General features: G+C 32.2%; 1 protein-coding gene across 1 annotated transcript; it reads left to right on the top strand.

The window, feature by feature from the left end:
• LOC134275140 (uncharacterized) lies at positions 1-26,287 on the top strand (the record flags this gene model as incomplete). The annotated part of the gene is made up of 3 exons (XM_062757379.1): positions 1-108; positions 15,725-15,838; positions 26,198-26,287. Coding segments are annotated over 3 exons (312 nt in total), but the record flags the coding sequence as incomplete, so codon positions are not given.

Genomic DNA, 26,287 nt, shown 5'->3' with positions numbered 1-26,287 from the left:
CATGCAAAGGCTCCATCTATTCGGGTTTTTGGCTAGTATGGTTGATAGTTTTAATTTCATCTGTTATCATCTGCATCCTGAAGTGGAAGAAAAACCTCAAAATTGGAGGTAAATTAATTCTTTGATTGTACAAACCTTTTCTAAAAAGTAATTGGGCTCTTTGAAGTTATTATTCAGGACAGAGTCAGGCCTAGAAAAAAAATATGTTTGTTTCTGCTTTCCCGACCGACCCTAATTTATAGTGCCGACCCTAAATATTTTTTTGATGCTTTTGGCCCATGATGTGCAAGATTTCACCCAGGGAATTATAGTCTCCAACTTTCCAAGCTTTCCAAGACAGAAAGAAGTTTGGATCACCTTTCTTTTATAAGTTTTAACTCACAGAAATGCTTGAAAACACCATTTCTTTTGTCATTAATAGTGATGGAATGATTGTCGCCGACAATTGATTGTCGGTCATTAGAAGCTCTTCGATGCTACTAATCGATTATAAAATAAATGTCGCCGACATCGCTAATGAAAAATAAAATTGTCATATTTTAATTTTATTACCAAATCCAAGTGCAAAGAGCACAAAAGTAGTGATGAACGTTATAGTCCTCTATTGTTTAAAGTAAACAAAATATTTTCCACTTTTTATAAAAGAAATTTTAATTAACATTTTTGATTATTTTATGTAAGTAAATGTTTGGGTTTTTTTAGCTCACCTGAGCCAAAGGCTCAAGTGAGCTTTTCTGATCAAAATTTGTCCGTTGTCTGTCGTCGTTGTTGTCGTTGTCGTTGTTGTCGTAAATTTTTCACATTTTCATCTTCTTCTCAAGAACCACTGGGCCATTTTCAACCAAACTTGGCACAAAGTATCCTGAGGTAAAGGAGATTCAAGTTTGTTCAAATGAAGGGCCCAGCCCTTTTCCAAGGGGAGATTATTATGAATTAGTGAAAAATAAATGACATTTTTCAAAAATCTTCTCAAGAACCACTGGGTCAGGAAAGATGAAATTCATGTGGAAGCATCCTCAGGTAGTGTAGATTCAAGTTTGTTCAAATCATGACCCCCGGGGGTAGGGTGGGGCCACAATGGCCGATCAAAGTTTTACATAGGAATATATAGGGAAAATCTTTAAAAATCTTCTTCTCCAGTACCGTTGGACCAGGAAAGAAGAAACTCATGTGGAAGCATTCTCAGGTAGTGTAGATTCAGATTTGGTCCAAATCATGACCCCCGGGGGTAGGGTGGGGCCATAATGGCCGATCAAAGATTTACATAGGGGTATATAGGGAAAATCTTTAAAAATCTTCTTCTCAAGAACCACTGGGCCTGGAAAAATGAAACTTATGTGAAATCATCTTCAGGTAGTGTAGATTCAAATTTGTTCAAATCATGACCCCCGGGGGTAGGGTGGAGCCACAATGACCGATCAAAGTTTTACATAAGAATATATAGAAAAAATCTTTATAAATCTTTTTCTCAAAAGCCACTGGGCCAGGAAAGATGAAACTTATATGAAGTCATCTTCAGGTAGTGTAGATTCAAGTTTGTTCAAATCATGACCCCCGGGGGAAGGGCGGGGCCACAATTGCTGATCAAAGTTTTACATAGGAGTATATATGGAAAATCTTTAAAAATGTTCTTCTCAAGAACCACTGGACCAGGAAAGATGAAATTCATGTGAAATCATCCTGAGGTAGTGTAGATTCATGTTTATTCAAATCATGATCCCAGGGGGTAGGGTGGGACCAAAATGGCCAATCAATGTTTTACATAGGAATATATAGGAAAAATCTTCTTCTCAAAAACCATTGAGATAGGAAAGATGAAACTCCTGTGGAATCATCCCCAGGTAGTGTAGATTCAAGTTTGTTCAAATCATGACCCCCGGCGGTAGGATGGGGCCAAATGGCGGATAAAAGTTTTACATAGGAATATCTAGGGAAACCTTTTAAATTTCTTTACAAGTACTTTAAAGCCATGCTTAGTAGTATTTATAGGAAACATCCTCAGGTAGTGTATATTGAAGTTTGTTCAAATTATGACCCCCGAGGGGTTAAAATTCAAGCCCCCTCAGCCTCCCCCCCTTGGTAAACTCTCAGTTCTGATCTGATGTGTGCTTTTTCCTAGCCAATTGCTCAGGTGAGCGATGTGGCCCCTGGGCCTCTTGTTGTAAAAGTCTGACAGAAATCTGAATAAGTTTCAACTTTTCTATATTAATTTTATTAAAGTTCAAAATTTCGATTATAATCGATTATTAATCGATTATGCCCAGCTGATTATTACCGATAAAGATAATTGATTCTGATTTTTTTTTCCGATTCCCCATCACTAGTCATTAATGTTACTACTATACATGTTTTGATTAAAGAAGCAAAAAAAAAAAAAAATTTAAAAAAAAAAAAAATTGCCTACCTACCTACCCTATATTTTTTCAGCCCGAAAGCGGAAACAAACATTTTTTTTTTCTAGGCCTCATTCAGAATGCCGCTGTACAATGGTCAGATGTATGTGTATTTATCAGAGACCCATATCTCTACAATGGTCAGATGTATGTGCATGTATTTATCAGAGACCCATATCTCTTCCCTCAATCAATAAATTTTTATCTACAGATATTTCTTTTGTAACGATTTTAAATTTCTTTTGTTCTGATTTTTAGCTCACCAGAGCCATAGGCTCAAGTGAGCTTTTCTGATCAAAATTTGTCCGTTGTCTGTCGTCGTAGTTGTTGTTGTTGTTGTTGTCGTCGTAAAATTTTCATATTTTCATCTTCTTCTCAAGAACCACTGGGCCAATTTCAACCAAACTTGCCACAAAGTATACTTAGGTGAAGGGAATTTAAATTTGTTCAAATGAAGGGCCAAGCCCTCTTCCAAGGGGAGATAATTATGAATTAGTGATAAATTAATGGCATTTCTAAAAAAAACTTCTTAAGAACCACTGGGCCAAGAAAGATGAAACTCGTGTGGAATTATCCTCAGGTAGTGTAGATTCAAATTTGTTGAAATCATGACCCCCCGAGGGTGAGGGTGGGGCTGCAATGGCCGATAAAAGTTTTACATAGGAGTATATAGGGAAAATCTTTAAAAATCTTCTTCTCAAGAACCACAGGGCCAAGAAAGATGAAACTCATATGAAATCATCCTCTGGTAGTGTAGATTCAAGTTTGTTCAAATCATGACCCCTGAAACTCATGTGGAAGCATTCTCAGGTAGTGTAGATTCAGATTTGGTCAAATCATGACCCCCAGGGGTAGGGTGGGGCCACAATGGCCGATCAAAGATTTACATAGGGGTATATAGGGAAAATCTTTAAAAATCTTCTTCTCAAGAACCACTGGGCCTGGAAAGATGAAACTCATGTGAAATCATCCTCAGGTAGTGTAGATTCAAAGTTTTACATAGGTGTATATAGGGAAAATCTTTAAAAATCTTCTTCTCAAGAACCTCTGGGCCAAGAAAGATGAAACTCATGTGGAAGCATCCTCAGGTAGTGTAGATTCAAATTTGTTCAAATCATGATATATATATATTTTAATATATTTTAAAAAATCTTCTTCTGAAGAATAGCAAATCCATGATTAGTGATACTAGTATTTATATGGAAGCATTTCTGGGTAGTGTAGACTTAAATTTGTTTAAATCATAACCCCCAAGGATAGGGAGGGGCCTAGTGATTCAGCGATAGTCGCCGACGAACGAAAAATTGTCATTGGAAGCTTGGCGATGCCGACAATCGATAGCTTAACAGCAAAATCGATTGTCGCTATATGTATAGTTACTTTAAACATAGTGCTTAATCTTAATATATATTAGGCCTATCTTTATTCATATAGTTTACCTTTTTTTCGTCTGTACAAAGATGATACTTTGATTATTTTAATGCATCTTCCATGCATGTGCAGTTTGTGCACATGCACAACTTTCTGATCGTTGCCTGTACTAAACAGTGCATTTAACTGAGTCACTCAATAATTCATTAACATGCTTTGAAAGTCTTAATTATTGCTAAATCTAAATAAAATTATCTTCAATTAATGTAAGACATCATTCATACAGGCAGCAAAAGAATTGAGGACGAAATTAAGCCATAAGGGCACAAAAATCGTCTTTTAACCTGAATTTCCTCTGCTCTCACATGAAACGATATTTTCTACTTTCTACTGGCATTTTGTGTATAATTTTTTTTTAAGAGTTTCAATATTAAGAGGTTAGTGAAAAGTTAAAAACAAAGCTACCGTTTTTTTGTTTTTTTTTATACATATAACGAATTCAAAAGAATTAGTGTTATTTTTATTGTGCATACCCATTCACATGTGAACATTTATGATAATGAAGGTAGACAACTTGTTGAACTTTTACTTTTTTTCTTTTTATATAGGAATAAAATTTTAATGAAAATTATGATCTTTTAAAAATAAAAAAAACTTTAATCAATATTTTATACTGTTCAATAGTTTAATTATAAACATGATAGATGTTATCAAAAAAATGAAACACAATTGTCTTTTAAGTTTATATCAGTTTAATAATAAAATATTATTAATATTTTTTTCTTTGATATTAAAACAAGTGTAATCCTTTCCTTTAATAATAATAGAAAATAAGCAAATTAATTCAAACTTAAATATTGGCCAACGTGTTCTCTTATTTTTATCAATTACATAATACTGGGCCTTTCATTATCTAACAAAATGTCCGATTATTTTCGATTATGAATCAAAATGGTGTTTCAAATTCGATTCGATAATCGAATAGTGTTTTTTCTCCGATTCTGAAACACTAGTGGGGCCACAATGGTGGATCAAAGTTTTACATAGAAAAAAAAGGAAAAATCCCAAGAACAAAAAAATGTTTAGTCATATTGACATGTAAGCATCCTCATGTATTGAAGATTTAAATTTATTCAAATCCTGGTCCTTTGGGGTAGGGAGGGAAACAATGGGGAATCAAATTCAAATTTTTATGAAGTTATGTATAGGAAGAAAATGTTTTTAAAAAAGCTTTTTATCAAGAACAGCAAAGTCATATGCTGTATTAATATGAAGACATTCTCAAGTAGTATTAAAATTCAACCCCCCCCCCCCCCCCCCCTTCGGTAAACTTTTCAGTTCTGATTTGATTTGTGTTATTTCCTAGCCGATTTGCTCAGGTGAGCGATGTGGCCTCTGGGCCTCTTGTTTGTTATTGCTATCTGTTTTCGTCTGTCAATGTCCATTATCAATTGGTCGTAAACTTTTGAACATTTTCAGCTTCTTTTCTGGAACTACTGAGCCCATTTCAACCAATTTTGGCATATAGCATCTATGAGTGACCTGACCTGAGGCCTGAGGGGTGGGGCCAAAACCACTAAAATGAATGAAAACTTAAAAAATCTTCTTCTTTACTCCTGGACATCAAGCAGTCAAACTTTGGCATGATTGTAGTCAGTATTGAGTCCTCTACCAAAATTTTGAAATTCATGGCCCCAGGGTCAGGGGTTCTAGTGCTAGGGTGGGGCTATATAGATCATATGGTGAAAATGCATTATTTCTATGAAAATCTTCTCTGCTCATGGGTATTAAACAAATTAACTGAGTTCAAAGTTATGATGACCAAGAATGTTTCTTCCAAAATTGTGAATTTTATGGCCTCATGGTCAGGGGTTGTGGTATTAGGGCGGGGTTCTATTGATTATAAAGTGAAAAATGCATATAATCTTTGAAAATCTTCTACTCTGTTCCTGGATATTATATAAACTAACCAAGTAGAAAGTTATGATGAGCAAGAATGTCTCTTTCAAAATTGTGAATTTGATGGCCGCAGGGTTGGGGATTCTGGTGTTAGGATGGGGCTCTATTGATAATATAGTGAAAATACATTTATTCTTTAAAAATCTTCTTCTCTGCTCCTGGGTATTAAATAAACTTACCAATACATGATTATGTTGAGCAAGAGTGTCTCTTTCAAAAATGTGAATATTTTGGCTCCTGGGTCAGGGGTTTTAATGTTAGGCCAGGGTTCTATTAATTATATAGTGAAAATGCATAAATCCTTTAAAATCTTCTTCTCTGCTCCTGGGTATTAATCCACTGAAATATGTACATAGTACGTTATAATGAGGAAGGATGCTTCTTCCCAATTTGTGAATTTCAGGGCCCCTATCTGGTTAGGGGTTCTGGTGTTATGGCAGGGTTCTAATGGTTATATAGTGAAAATGCATGAATTGTTTGAAATTCTTTTCCTTTGCTCCTGGATATTATGCCAATGATCTAAGGACATATTTATGATGAAAAACATGCCTCTTCCAAAATTATAAATTTCAGTGCCCCTGGGTCAGAGGTACCAGGATAAGGGGTACTTAGTCTGGAAATAAATTAATGCTTTGAAATCTGCTCTTTAGTTTTAATCAACCATTTATGATGAAATAAAATTGATGATAAAATTTTGAAATACATGTATGTTGCCCTAGGGTCAGTGGTTCTTGGGGGAAGGGATGCACAACTCCCTTACAGAAATTTTTTTATATGTGACTTATAAGTGATTTATTCTTTTACTTATAAGTTGTTTATTCTGGACTTACACTTCACTGATACATTTAACTTATAAGTGACTGATAAGTTACTCATAAGGATTTTATATGCAAATGAGCTGCTTGACCTATAATTGACTTATAAGCCTGTATTAGCCACCTATGCTTTATGCAAATATAGTCACTTCTAAGTGACTATAAGTGACTTATAAGTCAAGCAGTAACCCTTCATACTTTATCAAGTACGAGGGCTGTTTGAAAATTATTGAGACATTGTGTATATTTTGCTCTTTCAATGAAAATTTACATACGTTTGACCTACACCAATAATTAATAAAAGCAAGAAATACCGTAAATCTGGAAATTTTTACTGTAGATAAATTTTTAGCAAATTTGCGCGCGCATTGCATTCGCAAAAATATTTTTCTTAAAAACAAATCAACATGTGCAGATTTTTTTTTCTGAGAGCTCGTGTCTTTTTTTTTTAACTCGGAGAATAGGAGTCGGTAAACACTGGTCATTTTTAAAAGAAACCTGTTTATACTACTATAACTACAAGTTAATTACCCGTTACTGTTAATTGCCCCTATTATATGCAATGTCGTCCGATGGTTTGACAAGCACTTAAGCGGTATGCCCCTTTTTAATTATTTTGCCAAATAAAGAGAGAACTATTATTTTATCTAACCGTGTATCAACACGGGCAATAACTCGAACTCAGTGCAATTACTAGAGAGTTCCAAATGTAAACACAGCGTGTAAATTTTAGGTGGAAAAAAAAAAACAAACGTTGAGAAAATTAGTTTTATTTTTTACTTCATTTGGATTATATTTTAGGTTAAAATGCATAAACAACCTCTAAAATGTTTGTTATAATCAATGAAGAAGTTATTTTCAGTGCAAATCCTTTAACATGTATTTTATCAAAATTGTTTCGGAGCGATTCTGCAATTTCTTGCCACGTTACAAGTAAATTGGTGGTATTCTAACTGTGCATACTAATTTGAAACAATACCTGGTTTGAAAATCTTCAGTGATTTTTATTTTTAGCGCCAGTGACAATTCGTAAAAATTTGAAGCGTAAAAATTAATCAACAGCTTTTTGACCCAAATTCGCAAAAATAAATCGACGTAAAAATTTCCAGATTTACGGTATTTCACAAATATTAAAATCTTTTCCTACAATGGTATATAAATGTGTCAATGGTAGGGTTACCTGGAGCAGTCACAAAATCAACTTTTGAAAATATGTAACACCAACGTTCCAACTCTTCGTGAACCTATAATAAGGGTGAAAATATTTCAGCTTATTTGAAAAAATCTTCAGCTTTATTTCAAATTCATGTTCTGCAACTTTGTTAGCATTTTGATCAGAAATACGAAGATCATAAAAAAAAAAAAATAAGCGCTGTAGAGAAATCAGCAATCAAAGACAGAATTAATTTTGACGTCAAGGGTGGAGCAGCGAGCACACCTTAAATTTTATGAAGCACAATATAGAACTCTTTTCCAGACTGATGAATAACCTAATAAAGCAATAACTAGGAGAAAAAAATGTGTTAGTGGTTGTTATTTGATTGGTAAATATTTTTGTACAATTAATTCAACCAGAGTAAAATTAAAAGCTCTGGACGACCATCAGTTATTAAGTACGATATAAATATTATTTACAGTTTTAATAACATTGACATGTGTTGCAAAAATCAGCACTGCATGATGCTTAGTCAATCCCACAAATGAAAAATGTACACTGGGTTAGCAACAGCATATAGTTTAAAGAATAATTTAAGAAAAGAGACTGTTTGAGTTTTGTTATGTTATATGTAATAACAAAGAAGGAAGAGTTTTTAAAAAGACTTCCCGATCGTTTCCCATGCAATCCAAACCATCTCCGGCTGACGTGACGTTAAATGACGTAGCGTTGCTGCTCCGGGTTGATAGACATATGCATGTTTATTATTTCACCGAAACTTATCTACTTATCATAGGAGTTAGAAATTTTGCACAGGTGTTTTATTCTTTCTTTATAAAATGTTGATGAATTTTCATGAAGATATCTCTGTCCTTTATGGAGTAACTGTAATTGTCTCAATAATTTCCGAACAGCCCTCGTATGAGACATCTATAAGTCACTTGTAAGTGAAGTACAACACTACCTGTAAGATCTTGATTTAGAACAGAACTTCCAATCATGCAGGGGTTGCATGATATGTTCAAAGTTTTTTTTTTTACATAAACATATGTATCTGCACTTTTGATGAAAATTTTATGAAAAAATCCCTTTCGTATGACATTTCTTTGATGATGCAAACTTTACATATTAATTCAGTTTACAAACTAGAATGTTGGACAAAAAGGCAACAAGATTTAATGACCTTTGGGTTTCTTCAAATTGATGAAATCTGAAAGCAACTGAGTCAATTGATTCAAAATTTCAGGCAAAGGAAGTTAAAATAGAGAGATAATGAAAATAGAGCCTACCTGACATCTTGTTATACCTGATGTGAAGGCATACTCAAAATAAATCTGAAATCTCCAACAACATCTTTTCACAGACACTAACTTGGTTTCAAATTCTTGTTGCTCATCTCTGCAGAGACAAACTTTGTGATTGGTTACCTTGAATACCCATAATGCTCCTTGACAGATGTCTAGTATAGGGTAAAAATTCTAAGTCCACACTTATTCTTGCTCATACCATACTAATCTTCACTTATAAGTGAGGTATAAGTGAAATATTCACTGATATGTAGCTCATCTTTACTTATAAGTGAAGTATTAACAAAATCTGTTCCTCACTTATACTTACTTTGACTTATAGTAAACTTGTAAGTAAATTTTAAAATTTATAAGTGACGTTTAAATTGCTAATAAGTGGATTATAAAACACTTATAAGTTTCTATTAGTTTTTTCTGTAAGGGCTGGTGGTGGTTACATGGTACTCAGGTGACCTATAAGGCCCATGGGCCCCTTTGTTCATGAAAAGAAAAATGACCCCCCCCCCTACTTTTATTTGGTAGTATTTGAGCTGAAAAATGCATCCTGACAATCAGTTATGATGGTATATCGATGATTAATGAATCCAATATATAAATCACTGTTCCACTTGCCTGCTAACAAGGAAACGAAAAAATCCAGGTCTCCATAACAATTGAGCACACCAAGGGAAATAATCTCGAAACTTGCGCATTAATGCTTGGGTATTAATTTTTATATCCACGGCAAAAAAAAAGTTTTGGGGGAGTATATTAGAATCACCATGTCCGTCTGTCTGTAGACGAGATTTTGTCTGGACTATTACTCAGAAACTATTGGCAGCATTTGTCTGAAAATTTGTACACATATTATTCACCATATGAAGTTGTGCACCTGATATTTAAACCCCCGCAAACGAAGTTTAGGGGGGTATATTGGAATCACCATGTCCGTCTGTCTGTAGACAAGATTTTGTCCGGACCGTTTCTCAGAAACTGTTGGATGGATTTGTCTGAAAATTTATACACTTATTATTCACCATATGAAGGTGTGCACCTGGTATTTTCAGCATGATTGGATGATTTTTCTGCATTTAACAGCTTTTTTTTTCTTTTTTATTTTGTGATTTTGTTTGGCTCATAACTAGAAAACTAATAGACTTACAATCATCAAACTTGGACAATTTATGCATCTAGGGTAGAAGGTGTGTCACGACCTATTTCAAGGTCAATGTGACCTTTAATTTAAGTGATTTTTTTAAAAAAACTAAGTCTTTAAAATTTTATATTTCATAATCCTAAAAAATGTAAAAATATAGTTGTATCCTTATTTAAAAAATGCTGAATTAAGTAAAAACTTATTTTTTCATCATATACTTTACAGCAAATTCTGTAACAAATGTTAATGTTTTGAGTGGAATTCAGTTTGTCCCATGAGCATAATTATCAAGCACTGGTCAAGGAGAATTTTGATAGCAGAAATGTGCATGTCAAATTAGAGAGAAATTAATGAGTTCATTGTCGGGAGCAATCTGGCAAGAGCATCTCTAGATCTGATCATGCAGTGTAATCTTAATTTATCTCTTGGGAGTTGGGCAAAAAGAAATGGCCTCATAATGGCTATAGTCCAGATAAAGATCTTTCAATTGGTGTAATGTAATTAAAACAAATTGATGTTTTAGTGTATGATTAAAACTAAATTAGTATTGTATAAATTATACATGTGTTCATTGAAAAAAAAAATTACATTTCAATTTTTATATATTTGCAACAAATTGCAGTCATGTCTCACTTAGAATTTTATAGTCTAAAGAATATTTTTTTTTTTTATTAGACTATAGCATTTCCATTATTTCCTAAAATATGCAATAAACAATTTAAAGCTGCAGATGGATATATTTGTTAAGCTCTAACACAGCCAGTTTGGAATTATATATGATGTATTATTTGTTTTAATTAATCCCTACACTGTAAGACTCTTAGAGATGAAAATGTACAATATTTTAAACATGATAAGAAATGGAAATTAGATCATTGAAATCTGTGTCAATCTGTTAATCAAGGTTACTTGATTTTCTTGCACCCTAACCAATTTATGATTATTGAACAATATTTGATGGGCGTATCATGCTGTGGTGGGACACTTTATTAGACAATAGTGAACACCTCTTATTAGATCCATAAAAAATTTCTGAATTGGCACCTACTTTGAAAAACCCAGCGGGGGTATTTGTCCCTATTGGACAGTTCTAGTTTCATCTTGATTCGATTATTATTTTGAATTTTACAGGTGTTTTTTCATTCTTATTTTGTGGTTTTGTCCGGACTGTTTCTCAGAAACTATTGCAAGGATTAATCTGAAAATTTGTACTCTTATTATTCACCATATGAAGGTGTGCACCTTGAATTTTCAACTCTTTTTGTTCATTTTTTTGCATTTTACAGGTTTTATTTTTTATTTTAATTGACTTCTTCATTTTGGGCTTATGTATAAGGTTTGAGACATAGAATCTAGAATATCTGTACAAAAATACTACAGCTTAAAACTACTCCTAAACTTTTTAAAAAATCAAGTGTTAAAAACAGTTTTTACATTGCACAGAAGATAATGTAATTTCATTTGTCTCTTAGGAATAATGACTGGACATGCATCCAGTTAAAGATAAACAAGCTAATTCAGAGAATTTGTGTCCCCCGCTTAGGGAAAAAGTAAACCAGTGCGGGGGTCGGATCCCCTTGACTGCATTTGTAGAATTATTAAACGTATACATGTATACTGAAGCAAATAAAATATGCCAATATGGATATAAAGGTTTGATTGCTAATTCTTTATTATGTGTATTGGAGAGTCTTTTTATATGGAATATTTATCACACTGTAATGATGATTTTATGATTTTGTACAAGCCAAACCTCATAAATTTTTCATTTCACATGCTGCATACTATCATTTAGTTAAAAAAAACCTCTTTCGAAAAAAAAAAAAAAAAAAAAAGAGTGGCTCAACGGGGATGCAAACCCAGGCCCTCTCACATGTAAAGCGAGAGACATACCACTAGACCACGGCGCCGCTTTAAACTAGTGTAAATTATATGCAGAAATGAAGTCACATACATGTATATATTCACGTTTGATACACAATGCATGGTGTCTAATTTAACCTTCATTAAACAGTTCTATTAGATGTAATAAGAATATAAAGTCCGCCGAGAACCTGTTTTATACATTATAACTCGCCTCATGCCCTGTGCTAAAAATAGCGACATGTAATACAATTAATACTAATAAAACAAGTGGGGGCGGGACACTTTGAGAGGGGTGAGAGAGGTCCTAGGGAGTTTTGGTATAAAATTACATTGCAAAAGCTCAAAATCTTCTTAAAATATCACCTGGAAAAGATAGTGTTTCATACAGACAGAATGTATAAGTTTATGACCTTAAACTTTGACCTTTTGACCTCAAAATCAAAAGAGGTCTTCCTTAGGCCACAGGGAGTTATTATGTAAAATTTCATTGCAAAAGCTCAAAGGGTTCTTGAGATATCGTGCGGAAACGAAAGTTTTGTAACAGACAGAATTTGCTTATTTATGACCTTGACCTTTGACCTTTTGACCTCAAAATCAATAGGGGTCTTCTTTAGCCCATAGGGAGTTGCTATGCAAAATTTCATTGCGAAAGCTCAAAGGGTTCTCGAGATATCGTGTGGAAACGAAAGCGTTACAGACAGACAGAAAGACGGACGGACGGACAGACACACAAATTAATATCCCCCACTTTTCAAGCGGGGGACAATTAATGGCATCTCATTATCAACCATGTGTAATCTCCTGGGTATTGAGCAGCACAAGAATTAAAGATCTCTCTTCTCTTATTCTCTTAATTGTAATTTATTATCTGTCAAAGCACTTCATTACTGGATGACCAGCTCTTTATTTTCAAAATGAATTTGGTAAAAAGTTATTAAGATTAATTTGATTTTGTATAATATGATTTTTTTTCAACAATTAGTTTGCAGAGTGACATAACACATAATTGCAATATATTTTTTTATTGCAGATATAAAAAAATAAAATAAAAAAAATAAAGTTACAATGAAATAACAATGTATTAGTATTGATGTTTCATTTATTTGCACCTTTGTTTCATTCATTAAGAAACATGATGAGCAATTACATTTCACTGCAAATTTTTGTAAGTAAATTGTGAGGACCTCTAGATCCATAAAGTATTTTTGAATTAATTAGCACCTTCTCTGAAAAACCCAGCGGGGGGTATTTGTCCCTATTGGACAGTTCTAGTTAGACTTGTAATTTGTCACCTTTGAAATGTCAATTGTACTTTCCTGATTTGTAAATTATAGTTTATTATTTCAGAGTTCTTGAAATCTTTTTTTCGGTGTCAGTCATTTGGACCGACTGCCATGTGAAGTTTGTCAGTCCAGACAGATTTCCATCAGTCCAAAATAAATTCAATAAAAACATGAAAAAAATGTATTTAAATTTTATTATCAATAAACACGGCGTCTATATAAACACTGCACACTTCTTACCCTAGCGCCGTCAAGAAACTTGTTTTAACAGTATAGTTTGGCGCAAGTTAGAACAAGTTTATCTTTTAAAAAGATAGGTGAGCTAGCGCCGTAGCATTTTTTAAACACAGAAAGGAAGATCCGTGATCAATTGATTTATTTTGCTGAATTCTTTAATTTTTATCAGGGCTGGAGAGTGATAAGTTATTATTGTTCTGTGAGGCGTATTTTATAGACACAAAGGTAAAGAAATAAGGGGGGGGGGGGTTGACCTATTGGAGTTTTGGCGCAACGGAACATGCATATATATGACCTTTACTGGAGAGGGGGGAGCTCTATATAATATGAAGAAGATGCCGATTGAGACATTGCATGTACATTGCATGTACATTGCATGTATGAGCTGATTTAAAAAAGAGAATTTCTTGGCAATGAAATACATGGGAGCTGAAAGGAATATAGAAAATAACTCAAAGTGTATGTCGTGTAAAGAGTCCAGAGAGTTTGGAATGCATGTGAAGTAGCTTAATTGGTCCTTTGGGTCATCTTTGTCAAGATATGTTAGGTTAAAAGCCATACACATCAGAATGTTTTAAACACAAATAGTGGATTTATTCGTTATTTTTAGTGTAAATTCTTGCTTCTGTTTTTGGAATTTGTAAGATTGGCTGAATTGACCAATCAGAAATTAGAATCTATCTTTGATTGTGCTTAGATGTACAAAAAAAAACACAAAAAAACAACCTCCCTTGTCATTGTTTAGAACAATCAGTTAATGATTCGGGCTTTTCCGTCAGCAAACCCCCCCCCCCCCCCCCCCCCCCCCCCAGAATTTGAAATAATATAAATATGAAGTTATCTTTAAAGTGTAAGTTACACAATAGATAAACAGTTATTTCATGCTACAACACGATACAACGAAATTGTTATCGTACGGTCTATCTGAAATAGTTTTTCACAGTTTTCCCAGAATGCACGACCATGGCGGCCGAGCATGCGTATTCAAGGAATTTGGACTAACGTAGTTGCTAGCGCTCGAGAGCGCTAGCAATAATCTGTGTCTCGGAACAAGTCCTCATAACAGTATACTCCGAAGCGAATTTGAAGTATAGAAAGGGATATGCACTGGAAATAACTTCAAAATTAATTACAACAAACCTATTTTTTAGGTCGCGTATGTCTTTAAACCTAAATTATGATCCAAATAAAGACCGTATGATAAAGAATAAATAAATAAACATGAACTGACGATCGATGTACATTTTTTTGCTTTATTCAGTTAAATAAACATTCATCTAAAATACGAAAACATATCGTTGTTTTATAAAAACCATGTGTGAAAGGTTAGCACTGCATGAAAATCATTACATCCAGTAACACTAAATTTTAAAACCTGTCAAACAAATCGAGAAAATTCCGGACTCTTGAAAAGTTGAACTCTTGATCTCTCGAAGTTTTTCCTCGGTCCCGCGGACTTCGAAGTATGGAGAGTTACCTGTAGCATAAATGGATGAAGGAGAGTAAAAATTGTGAATTTCATGGCCCTTGCCCAAACTAAATGCATAGTTGTGATGAAGAAGAAACAAATGCTTTGAAATCTTTTTGTTAGTATTTATGATTAGCAAGGGTACCTTTTCCAAAATTGTGAAATGTGTGACCCCAGGGTCAAGGGTTTCTGTGGAGTGGGGCACTTCTGATTATATAGTGGAAATGCATAAATTTTCTTAGTTCACTTCCTCTGCCCTGTCTCTGGGTATTAAGCAATCAAAGTAAGCATGCCTTGAGTGTATAGTTATAATGATCAATGGTGCCTCTTTCAATGTTGTGAAATGTGTTTTCAATGGCCTCTACTTTAAAACATGAACCAAATTCATTTGTTGGAAAGTTGTTACATTATGTCTCAGGTGACCTAGAAGGCCTGTGGTCCTGTTATTATTTAATTATTTTCCAATTCCTCCTCCCACACAAAATATAAAGAAATTAAGGCTGATAAAGGTTTATAAATTAATTTCATATTTGTGTTTCAGACTGCATAATACATGAATTGTTTTTAATGCATATTTATGCCTTAATTGGCACAGGTTTATTGTAGTAAAAAAAATGCCCCAAGTATCCCTTATTTTCATATATTTTTAACTGCATGGGCCTTTTCTTCATCAAACTGTAAAATTTTATCCCTTGAAAGTCATCAATTTTTCATGTATCTCTTTTCATTTTTAGGTTGTTGCAAAAAGGAGAAAACAAACATTGCAATCTTCATTGGAGTGCCATTTATAGTGGCAGTGGTGACTGGACTTATTTTTGGAATTTTGGAAATTATAATGGAGTGCTTTGGTAATCTGTCCACTCTATGATATATTGTTTTGGCTTGTACAACATTTCTCAGTATCCTTCAGAATTATACTGTCAATCTGATTTGTTTAGAGCCATGTCACATGAGGTGTGACAATTCTTGATTTGTTGCTCTTTGAATGAAAATACATTGGTTTAAGCAAGATAACTCATAGTCTACCGTATAATCCCTATTAACCGCCCCGGGCGCTTAGAAAATTGCAAAGAGGGGGGGTGGGGGTATTTTAGTATTCTAGCTTTTAACAATATTTAATGTCATATTATAAACAAAAAGGGGGTCTTGGCATATCTTATCCTTTGCATAAAAAATCCTTAATATCAAAGATTGATAATTTCATTTACTTTGACCTTGTCTTCACATTTCTTAATTTAGTGTTAAACTTGGTTTAAGGTATTTGCATCCTTCTATGAAATCTATGTCCAATATAATTGATATAATCGTAACTATTTAATTTTTTGATGAAATGCTTTGAAACTCATAATATAAGAATATATTAGAAGACATGGTCAAAATGGCAAGATCTCGCACGCATACACGTTCGCTACGCTCTGATTGGCTGAAACTAGAGTCTCAATATCTTTCTCGTTTTTCGACAAAATCCTTTGAAATTTTGAACATGGTTATACACTAAAAAGATCTACAGCATGATATATAAGAATTATCATGAAAAGCATGAGCATGCACATGTGCTGCAATCTGATTGGCTGAAACTTTAAATGTCTATAACTTTCTTAGTTTTCAACGAAACGGGATAAAATTTAGAATATGAATAGGTATTATGGATTCCTACATTATGGTACTATCAAAATGAATGCATGAACATGCATGTGCATGCGTAAAATACTCAAAATGACCAATTTATCTGAAAAACGGTAACATTTATATTTTTATGATTTTTTATTGATTCTCATGATATAAAGCAGTGTTCCAGCTAGGGGGGAATAGAGGGGCGCTGCACCCCGCCCTCAAATCAGTGCGCCCTTCTGCCCCTAACAGGCGCCCCTGTGTCCCTTGTGAGTGACCAATAACATTCTGACTGTCCTTTTAACTCATAAGTGTGTTCCAAGCCAAATTACCTAAGGCTAATCAACAGTTCACACCTCCTGCCATAGACGATTACGTAATGAACTCGCACTACGGTACCTATATACTGTACACACTTTCAATTACAGGTGATTAGCCATTAGGTTATTACTTTGATCATTTGACAGCCTGAATTAGGAAATATACTTGGAGAATGACCATGCTATCTGTTTTAATCTAAAACAAGAGTCTTGTCCTATAGAGTTCTAAAAATATATTAGAAAGTGAAAGTATCATGAACAATGACCTTCAGCATTCTAAATATAAATTTTAGACGTTTTTTTAATGAAAAAATGAAAAATGATGGAATTTAATATCTTTATAGCAAAGAAACATGTATAAGTGATTTTTTACACTCTGGAAGAGATTTTACAGCTATAATATATGTAATTGTATCCATGTCATATGGTAGAAGTTTAAAATCTTAATCATCTACAACTAACATTTTTTAAGGTAACTTAACAAACAAAAGAGATATTGACATCATTAAGTTGTAAGTTTGATAACAACTAAATAAACAATGTAAAAAATATTATTTATGACTAAAAAATATTGTAAATATATATTTTAAATAGTTTGTTAAATACAAACTTAAGCAATTTTGAATTCAGTAATTACATATACATACATGTAGATCTTCATGTACTGTAATATTAAATGTGAGACACTATAGATAGTTTACATGAATTATTATATGTGCTATATTCTATTTCTAATCAAGAATAGAAAATGATTGTAATCAAGGGAAGAAAATTAAGTCACATTTATCCTAATTAAGATTATCTTTCAATTAGAATTTATATATTAAATGTTACAATACTAGCTATTTTTATAAGTTAACTATCAAGAATTTTAAACAAATTAATCATATTTGAAGGAATTATATAATCATTATAAGGGTGAAGAACTGAGATATGCCTATATACATGATGTAAGAAAAACTTGCGACAATGGTATCACCGTATGCCACAAAAAAGTGTCCGTCTCTTGCACCCCTCCATTTTCAGATTCTAGCTGGAACACTGTAAAGTTATGTTAGTGGTTTAGATAACGTGCCATAATCATCTTGCATGTGCATACAAGTTTGTGCGCATACAATCCGTTAAATGACATATAGTTGATAGCATTGTAGCCTATATAATTCTTTGATGAAATCCTTCGATACTGATCATATTTTTAAAATTGTCTTACTGGAATTAGGCACAAAAAGGGATTTGGGGAGCATTTGGGGAACATCTGTATCGGTCCCCGTTACAATTAGCACTAGTTCGATCTAAAATTAAAAATCCTGAATATAATAAAATAAAATAATTGCAATAATACTGTGTTCAGTATCTTGTAGAAAAAATACTGTAAAAGTGGAAAGTTTGATGAGGAGGAAACATTGACGAATTACTTCAGCTCATCAAAGTTTTTTCTCATCATTTTTTTTTTCATTGGCGTTCCCCTGTGTACGTACTTAGGTCTGTGGTGTAATCAGTCGTCTACTTTATATTATTAGAATGCCGATCCTGTAATACAGCATATAGAATAACATGAAATATAAACTTGTATATAAGATATCCGCTTGCAATTGAATCACTTGATAAATTAGTCAAACAAACACGGATTTAAACAACTCAATTATATGGATCATTGAAATGTAATTACTACGAAGCCCTGTCGATCAGCAGCTTTCTTGCCACAGGCAGTATTACTTGACAGTTAAATGCTTTACAAACAAAAACTTCCTTTTATCCATTTACTTATTTAATTTTAACAAAAACACATCGTTAGCTTGTACAGATCTGGATGAGATAATTATAGTTTCTGACGATTTCAGGAAAAAATTCACCATGTTAGCTGGTTCCGCAATGGAGTTTTTATTTAGCCAGCGTAACATGCTTACTGGTAAAAAAAATTAATTTTAAAAACTACCCTTTATTAGTAATTTTACATAAGTTCATTAGAAGTTACAGACTTAGTTCGTACTATGCCGTTGTAAAGACGAATAATCACCCCCGTCGAATAATGACCGGGGGTCATTTTTTGTCGTTAAAAAATGACCCCCCACCCGTAGAAAAAATTCATTTTTTGTAGAAAAAGTGTCCTAGGGGTCATTATTTTATATGTTAGTACTATAAAAAATTGACCCCCATTGAAAAATGACCCCCTTTAAAGTGAAAAGAGATTCTTTGATTGTCAAGTAAATAAAATTTCTTTTTGATATTCCTCCTGTTGCTTAAAGAATGATATTCCACTTGTTTTTAGAAATCAAACCATCCCATATCGAAAAAAAATATAAAAATAATACAAGAGAATAATACAAAAATAATACAAAAAAAGTATATTTTTAATGACCAAATTTGGAACCCTCAAAATCTTGGTTCCAAATTAGGTCTAAAATAATAGACCAGTCACAAAAAAGTATATTTTTAATATATTTTATTTTTAAGAAATAATACAAAAATGATAGAATTGATTGGTTACATTGTATTATTTTTGTACTTCTGTATTATTTCTGTATTTTTCTTTCCAAGTATGAAAATAATACAGTGGTCAAAAAAGTATGAAAATAATATAAAGTGTATTATTTTTGTATTTTACCTGAGAAGAAATAAAACTACAGAAAAATATGAAAATAATACAGTGGTTAAAAAAGTATGAAAATAATATAAAGTGTATTATTTTTGTATTTTTACCTGAGAAGAATTAAAACTACAGAAAAGTACAAAAATAATACAGTGGTCAAAAAAGTATGAAAATAATATAAAGTGTATTATTTTTGTATTTTTACCTGAAGAGAAAAAAAAAATTCAGAAAAAATACAAATGTATTATTTCTGTACCAGTATATCATTTTTGTATTTTTTTATCTGGAAAGAATTAGAAATACAGAAAAGGTAGATTATTTTTGTATTAGTGTATTATTTTTGTATTTTTTATCTTGAAAAAAAAAATATAAATGTATTATTTTTGTATCAGTATATTATTTTTGTATCAATAATATATTTTTAATGTATTTTTCATCTTTAAGAATTGCTATTCAAAAATACCATTAAAATACAAAATTAATAGACAAAAAGTATATTTAAAAGCTTGAAATAATACAAAAAAAATATAAAATTAAGTTTGAAAAGTCTAAATTTATGGAAAAATTAAATTTTAACATTAAAAATCTCAATGTTGATGAAGTTTCTGAAAGCAGGTAAAGATAAGTATTTGAAATTCTTTAACCCAGTAAAAAAAAATTATGAGAATAAAACCTTGAGCTAGTCATCTAATAGGTACAAATCACTAAAAGTAAATAATATGGCTTTAGAGTGCTGAATTAGCTACTTATAGTATAATGAACTTGATTTTTTTTGTCTTACATACAGTATTCACTCTTCTTATCCTCATTTTTAAATTCCTAATTCATGTTTTACCAATCTTATTGTCTGTGTTCTACTTTTTACATTGTACATTTGTCATGATATTTGAGACTTAAAGTCTAGATCTTCTTTCTGCTTTGGTGTTTCTTTTGCACAGCACTTTACTTTGTTGCAGAAGTACATCTCCAGTTTTCTCATTCAATCATCCTGATTGGTCGCGGTTACACACCTGTAGTGCTTCAAGGGGGGGGGGGGGGTATTCATCTTTAACTAATCAGCTTTTCTTCAACCGGTCTGCCGAGTGACTAAAACTGTAAAAGTAATAATACTGTTAAATGTTTTGAAGAACAGAGAGACAAATATAGAACATTAAAAAAATGAACATTACCCCCCCCCCTCCCCGCCCATATTGCCTTATTGGGGGGTATATTGATTAGGATATCGGGTTAAGTAAAATACTTAGTATAATTCATATAAAAAATATTAGTTTATCCAACAACTGTTTAGTGAAAGAAATCTTTCTTACTTACCCCCCCCCCAATCCTGGATCATCCCTACTAAAGTAAAGCAGTCTCAAGTTTAAACAGATGCCTTTATTTATTATAAAGAGACAGAAAATTCTTGTCTGCATGTTCATAATAGAAATAAATAATTACAAGTATACTAAACTATAGATCCATGAAGCTTATTGCAATTCTCCCCCCCCCCCCTTTTCAAAATTAAAATGATTTTATCTGTTATTAGTCCATTTTCATGGCATGTGTGAAATTAATTTTAAAGTAGTTTTAGTCTATCTGAATAATTTCACTTGCCACTGATTGAAAGTCCTTCATACAATTCGATCTTGAAGTTGAAACTAGCATATAACAAAACTATCTTTCACAATAAGACCAATATATCCTCATTTATTTTGACCTACTATAATTTGGTTATTAAAGCTTATACCTTTATTAATCTACATTGCACTTTTAAAAAAGTAAAACCACCGTGATGTTTTGTGTAAACTCTTAGTCTTACCGCATGTGGCGTTGTTTACACCAGGAAAGCCAGGACATTGTGCTTGAAAAACGCCAACCTCCTCCTGTTTTCGCTTTTTTCTGATCCATCCTTACATGCTGAAGTTAAGCATCTATTTTTCAATCCATTTTACCGGCGAATATTCACTAATTTATTCAAAACATCAACAACTCTCTTAGCATGGCTCGTCAATCTATTTTTCAAAATGGCGTGGGTAATTTCCGTTAGCCAATCAGAGAAAAGCTAAGAAAAAATTTAAATTCTGACCAATCAAATTGTTCGATATTTACGAAGATTTCCGATTTTTAAATAGAAAATATTTTAAACAGTTTAAAAAGATGTATTTACGAAGTCTAAAAATAGTACAGAATCCTTTAAACAATAGGAATAATTATTAGGAATCATTTCTTCAAATCATAACATTTTTGTTCCTACGTAATTTTCCGATTACAAACAGAGAGATTTCCGGTCGGCCATATTGTTTGTTTGTTTGTTTTTTTCTTCTTTTTATAATTATTCAAGTTGACCTGTGAAATAGACCATAAAGTTCAACAATTAGGATCATATAACGCGGGGAATATACAAACATATTTGCAGCTTTACAGTCGCGGTGAAATAGAAATCGTCAGTTATTTATTACAAGCATTTTCAGAAATTATCCAAAATAGAACTAGGCATCAGCCATGTATGTCTTCAGTAAATAATCCTAAATGCACTGTATTAATTACGTAAGATAATCATGATAATGTTGCGAAGAAGAGTTAATTATTTTTATTTTTTTTTTTGTAGAATACACAGATTTTGATATAGTACGTCGCCATTTACTTAAGTTAATTTTATTTCAGCAAAGTTATTGTGATATTGTTTTAACATACTTAGTATTTCATTTGTTAACCGGCTCTCAATTATTTAAACAAGAGGCCGATAAGTATAAGATAAGGTAAAATTACACTTAACAAGTGTTCAATGTGTCATAATCAACACAATACGAAAGATTCTAAACTGATCCCCGATTTTTAAGAAAGAAAATAATTCAAGCAATTAAAAGAACAGCAAATAATTAGCCCCATTACTGTAAAAACAATGTTTTGGAGTCGGTACACAATTTAATTGTCTGAAGGGGTGTGGAGAGATAATCATCAAGTGACAAGCGCACGTGTACACAACATTGGCTTCAGCCAATTACGGTAGTAAATCTACTGATTTCACAACACTTTCTACTCTTGTACATTGTAAGACCGTTTCAAAAAATTCATTAAGGCTAATTTAAAATATAATTGTCATTCATTACTGCAAAATATCTCAAATCTGAAGAAACATCGTATGTACAGAAATACTGATAGTTGGGACTTTCCATGTGCACAGGTAAATCACGTGATTTCTACATTGTAGTATGATGCAATCATTTCTTAGCCTGCAAGGCCACCTGCTGCACGAGATTGGATGTAAACCCGCTGTAAAAATGTAAACCCTCTGTAAAATCTTCAACTTAATCAGCTGAATATGGAGACATTTCTTTAGATTACCATTGATATAACTGAATGGAATTAACAAAAATTTTAGTACCAATTAATTTTTAAGTTCGATTTGGATACCAAGATACTTTTTAAATAAATAAATAAATAAAAAAAAGAAATGTTCTAAAATGCTACAAACTAGTACCGGTATCCAAAACCAGCAGAATATTTGCAAGGAATTTCTCTAAAATTTATAAAGTTCATAAATACAATATTAATTTAACCTAAACCCCCCCTCCCCAAAGAAAAAAAAGAAAACAAACAAAATATACAGACTAACTATGGAATTTTCTGTAAATGTAATAAAATCAAATTTGATACAAAATAAAAAAAAAATACTGACCATCTTCCTGTAAAATTACCAAGTCCAAATTTAATACAAAAATAATATAGTCTAAATGTAGGGACTTTTCTGAAAAGTTGCAAAGTCCAAATTTAATATAAAAATAATACAGACAAATTCTGTAAAATTAAAAAGTCCAAATTTAATATAAAAATAATACAGTCAAACTTTCTGTCAAATTACTAAGTCCAAATTTAATACAAATATGATACACTCTAGCTGTAGAGATTTTACTGTAAAATTACTAAGTTCAAAATTGATACAGAAAAAATACAGTTGGAAAAAACTAAGTCCTTAAAAATACAAAAATAATACACAGAAAATAATCTAAGTTCAAAAAAATACAAAAATAATACACTGCAAAATATCAAAGTCAGATTTTAATACAAAAATAATATACCCATTTTTTTGTGATAGGAAAATAATATATTTTTTCTGTATTATTTTAAGAAAGTACAGAAATGAATGTATTAAAAGTATATTAAAAATATACTTTTCTGTATTATTTTTTGATATGGGATGCAACAATCGTGTTCCAATACTCTTTAATAGAAAAATTAATTTCATTTCAACTTTTAGCTTGTATAAGTTTGGCAAATCCTGTTTGACAATGAAAGAGGAGGAAATTTTTAACCCCCCCCCCCCCCCCCCCCCAAAAAAAAAAAGTTTAATCAAAACAAACAAAAAATAAATGAAAAGCAAAAATATAAATAAAACTCTATACTTTTCAATAATACTGAAAGAGGCTCTAGATAAATATTGAAATGAAGTTAAGCCTTTACACACAAGTTCAATCATATCATAATTTACTTTGCCATGATTAAAGTATACTTTAAATGTTGGTGGGGGTATACTTGAAAGTATTGTGGCTGAGTAACAGTTAAAATTAGTAGAATAGTAGATTATTTTAAGCTTATTTTTAGTCCCTCCTTATAGAAAAATAAAGGTAGGGTAGTTTTTTTTGTTGCTTTTGTTGATAATCAACTTCCTCCTAAATAAGTAAGGGGGTGGGGTGGGTATAACACCTAAAAATATGCTCTGTAAAACTATGGACTAGTGTAAAATACACATTCTAATCCAAAAATTATACATGTAGACATAACCTTTTGATTTAGCACACAGTATTCATTACATTTCTTATTTCTTGTTTTACTCCACGATTTTTATTAGTTCTGGGTATATTTTTCAGAGAATTTATATATGAAAATCAGAACAAACATTTTCATTTTTGTAACATCTTCTTTATGCTGTATCATAATATGAAAAGTTAATTGAAGACCATTTCTTTTTATGTCCCTGTAATCGAAGATTCGGGGGTATATAGTTTTATCGTGTCGGTCTGTATGTCTGTTTCTCCGCAAAAACTTTAACCTTTACCATAACTTTTCATTTATTGTAGCTATGTCTTTCAAATTCAATATGTGTACATTCCTTGTGACAAGGCCTTACTTTGGGTACCACAAGATTTGACCTTTTTACCTTTACTTTGGAGTTTGTCCCATTTTTCACAAAAATGCCTAATTTTTAATTAATTTGCTTTGGCTATAACTTTTAAACAGTAGATACTAGTACTCTCATACTTCACAAAATTTAATAAATGTAATCCTTGTTACATTAAACCTATCTTAAGAAACCATCAACTTTGACCCTTTGACCTTTGAGTTTGACCTTCCTTTCAAACACTTATCCTTAGCCATTAATTTTGAACAAGTGGTGCTAGGGCTTTCCTATTTTGCCATTGTATTTCTTGTGAGAAGACCCTACTTTGGGTACCATTATATTTAAATTGCCTTTAAGAAAAGTTTAATCTTCGCTATGTTGCCATACAGGGGCATAGCTGTTTTACAAATACATCTTTTTATATATAAGAGGAGTTGCGGATAACAGATGGATACCCCAAAGCGTAACAGACAGACAGACATCCCAATCACTATATACCCTCCCACTTTTCAAGCAGAGGATAAAATAATATATGATACTGTTAATATTTTCTGTCAGTACGATGATTCCCACCATCGAAAAACAATGTTTACCTAGCCCTTAAGGCTCGATAAATCTTTACTTCTTTAGATTCTGAATCATCGCATTGACCTTAAAATATAGCTATAATCGTATGTTATGAGATCAACATATCAATTTATTCCAAATAAGCTCGGGTGAGCATTTTGGCCAATATGCTTCTTTATCCAATTTTTTTTTTTGCCCCCTAAAAATTTCAGCTTTAATCAACAGGGAGTCATTTTTCTACGGGGGTCATTTTTCTTCACCGTCATTTTTCGCTGTCGAATAATGACCCCCGGTCATTATTCGATGGGGGTCATTATTCATCTTTACACCGTCAATACTCATACTCGTTCATACAATGTCGTATACAGAAATTGGTAAAGGTTCAATGAATTAAAGATAGATGACTGATTTTTTGCACAGTAAAAAAAATCGTCAAAGTTTTTACTCGCCAAATTTTTAAGAGATCGAAGGAAATTGTCAAATCTTTCCTAAATGGCATTGTCATGACCGGCCTATTTTCAAAACTGGCTTATTTTCGAGTAATTTTCAATGCAAGAAATAGGCGGCTTATTTTCAAAACTGGCTTATTATCAAATCCGTCTTACTTTCAAGGTTTTAGGGTATTTCTAGTTTTTATTCATAAAAAAATATAATGAGTACCAGTAATTATATATTTTCAGTCTAAATGTTTAAATAAATTGTGAACACCTTTTAGATCCAGAAAACATTAGTAATTTGGTACTTTCTCTGAAAAGAAACCCAGGGGGGTAGGGGTTACTGTAACTATTATATTTAGCTTGTATGATATTTGGCAGAAATTGATTTTTGAACAAGTTAGCGTAGATTTGATTTAGCAGATATATCTTGATGTTCTTATTTCTGTGTATTTGCAAAACATTCAACATTGTACTTAAATTAGTGGAACTTTCTTTCTGCCAAAAGCCCTAAATGAATACACAGCCAAATGTAAAGTTTACAGTATTTGTCCCTTTTCGACAGTTCTAGTTTTGCTTTCTTTTAGGTGAAATTGCTTTGGTGGTTAGCATTGTAATTGGATTACTTGTAGCAGTTGTCCAATGGATCTTTATCATGTTCTGGAATTGTAAGAAAG

This window comes from Saccostrea cucullata, unplaced genomic scaffold, assembly GCF_032062105.1.
Source record: "Saccostrea cucullata isolate Sc308-1 unplaced genomic scaffold, CSIRO_AGI_Scuc_v1 ctg7348, whole genome shotgun sequence".
Taxonomy (NCBI): domain Eukaryota; kingdom Metazoa; phylum Mollusca; class Bivalvia; order Ostreida; family Ostreidae; genus Saccostrea; species Saccostrea cuccullata.
Note: the sequence above shows the minus strand (reverse complement) of the source record. Positions and strands in the feature narration are given on the sequence as shown.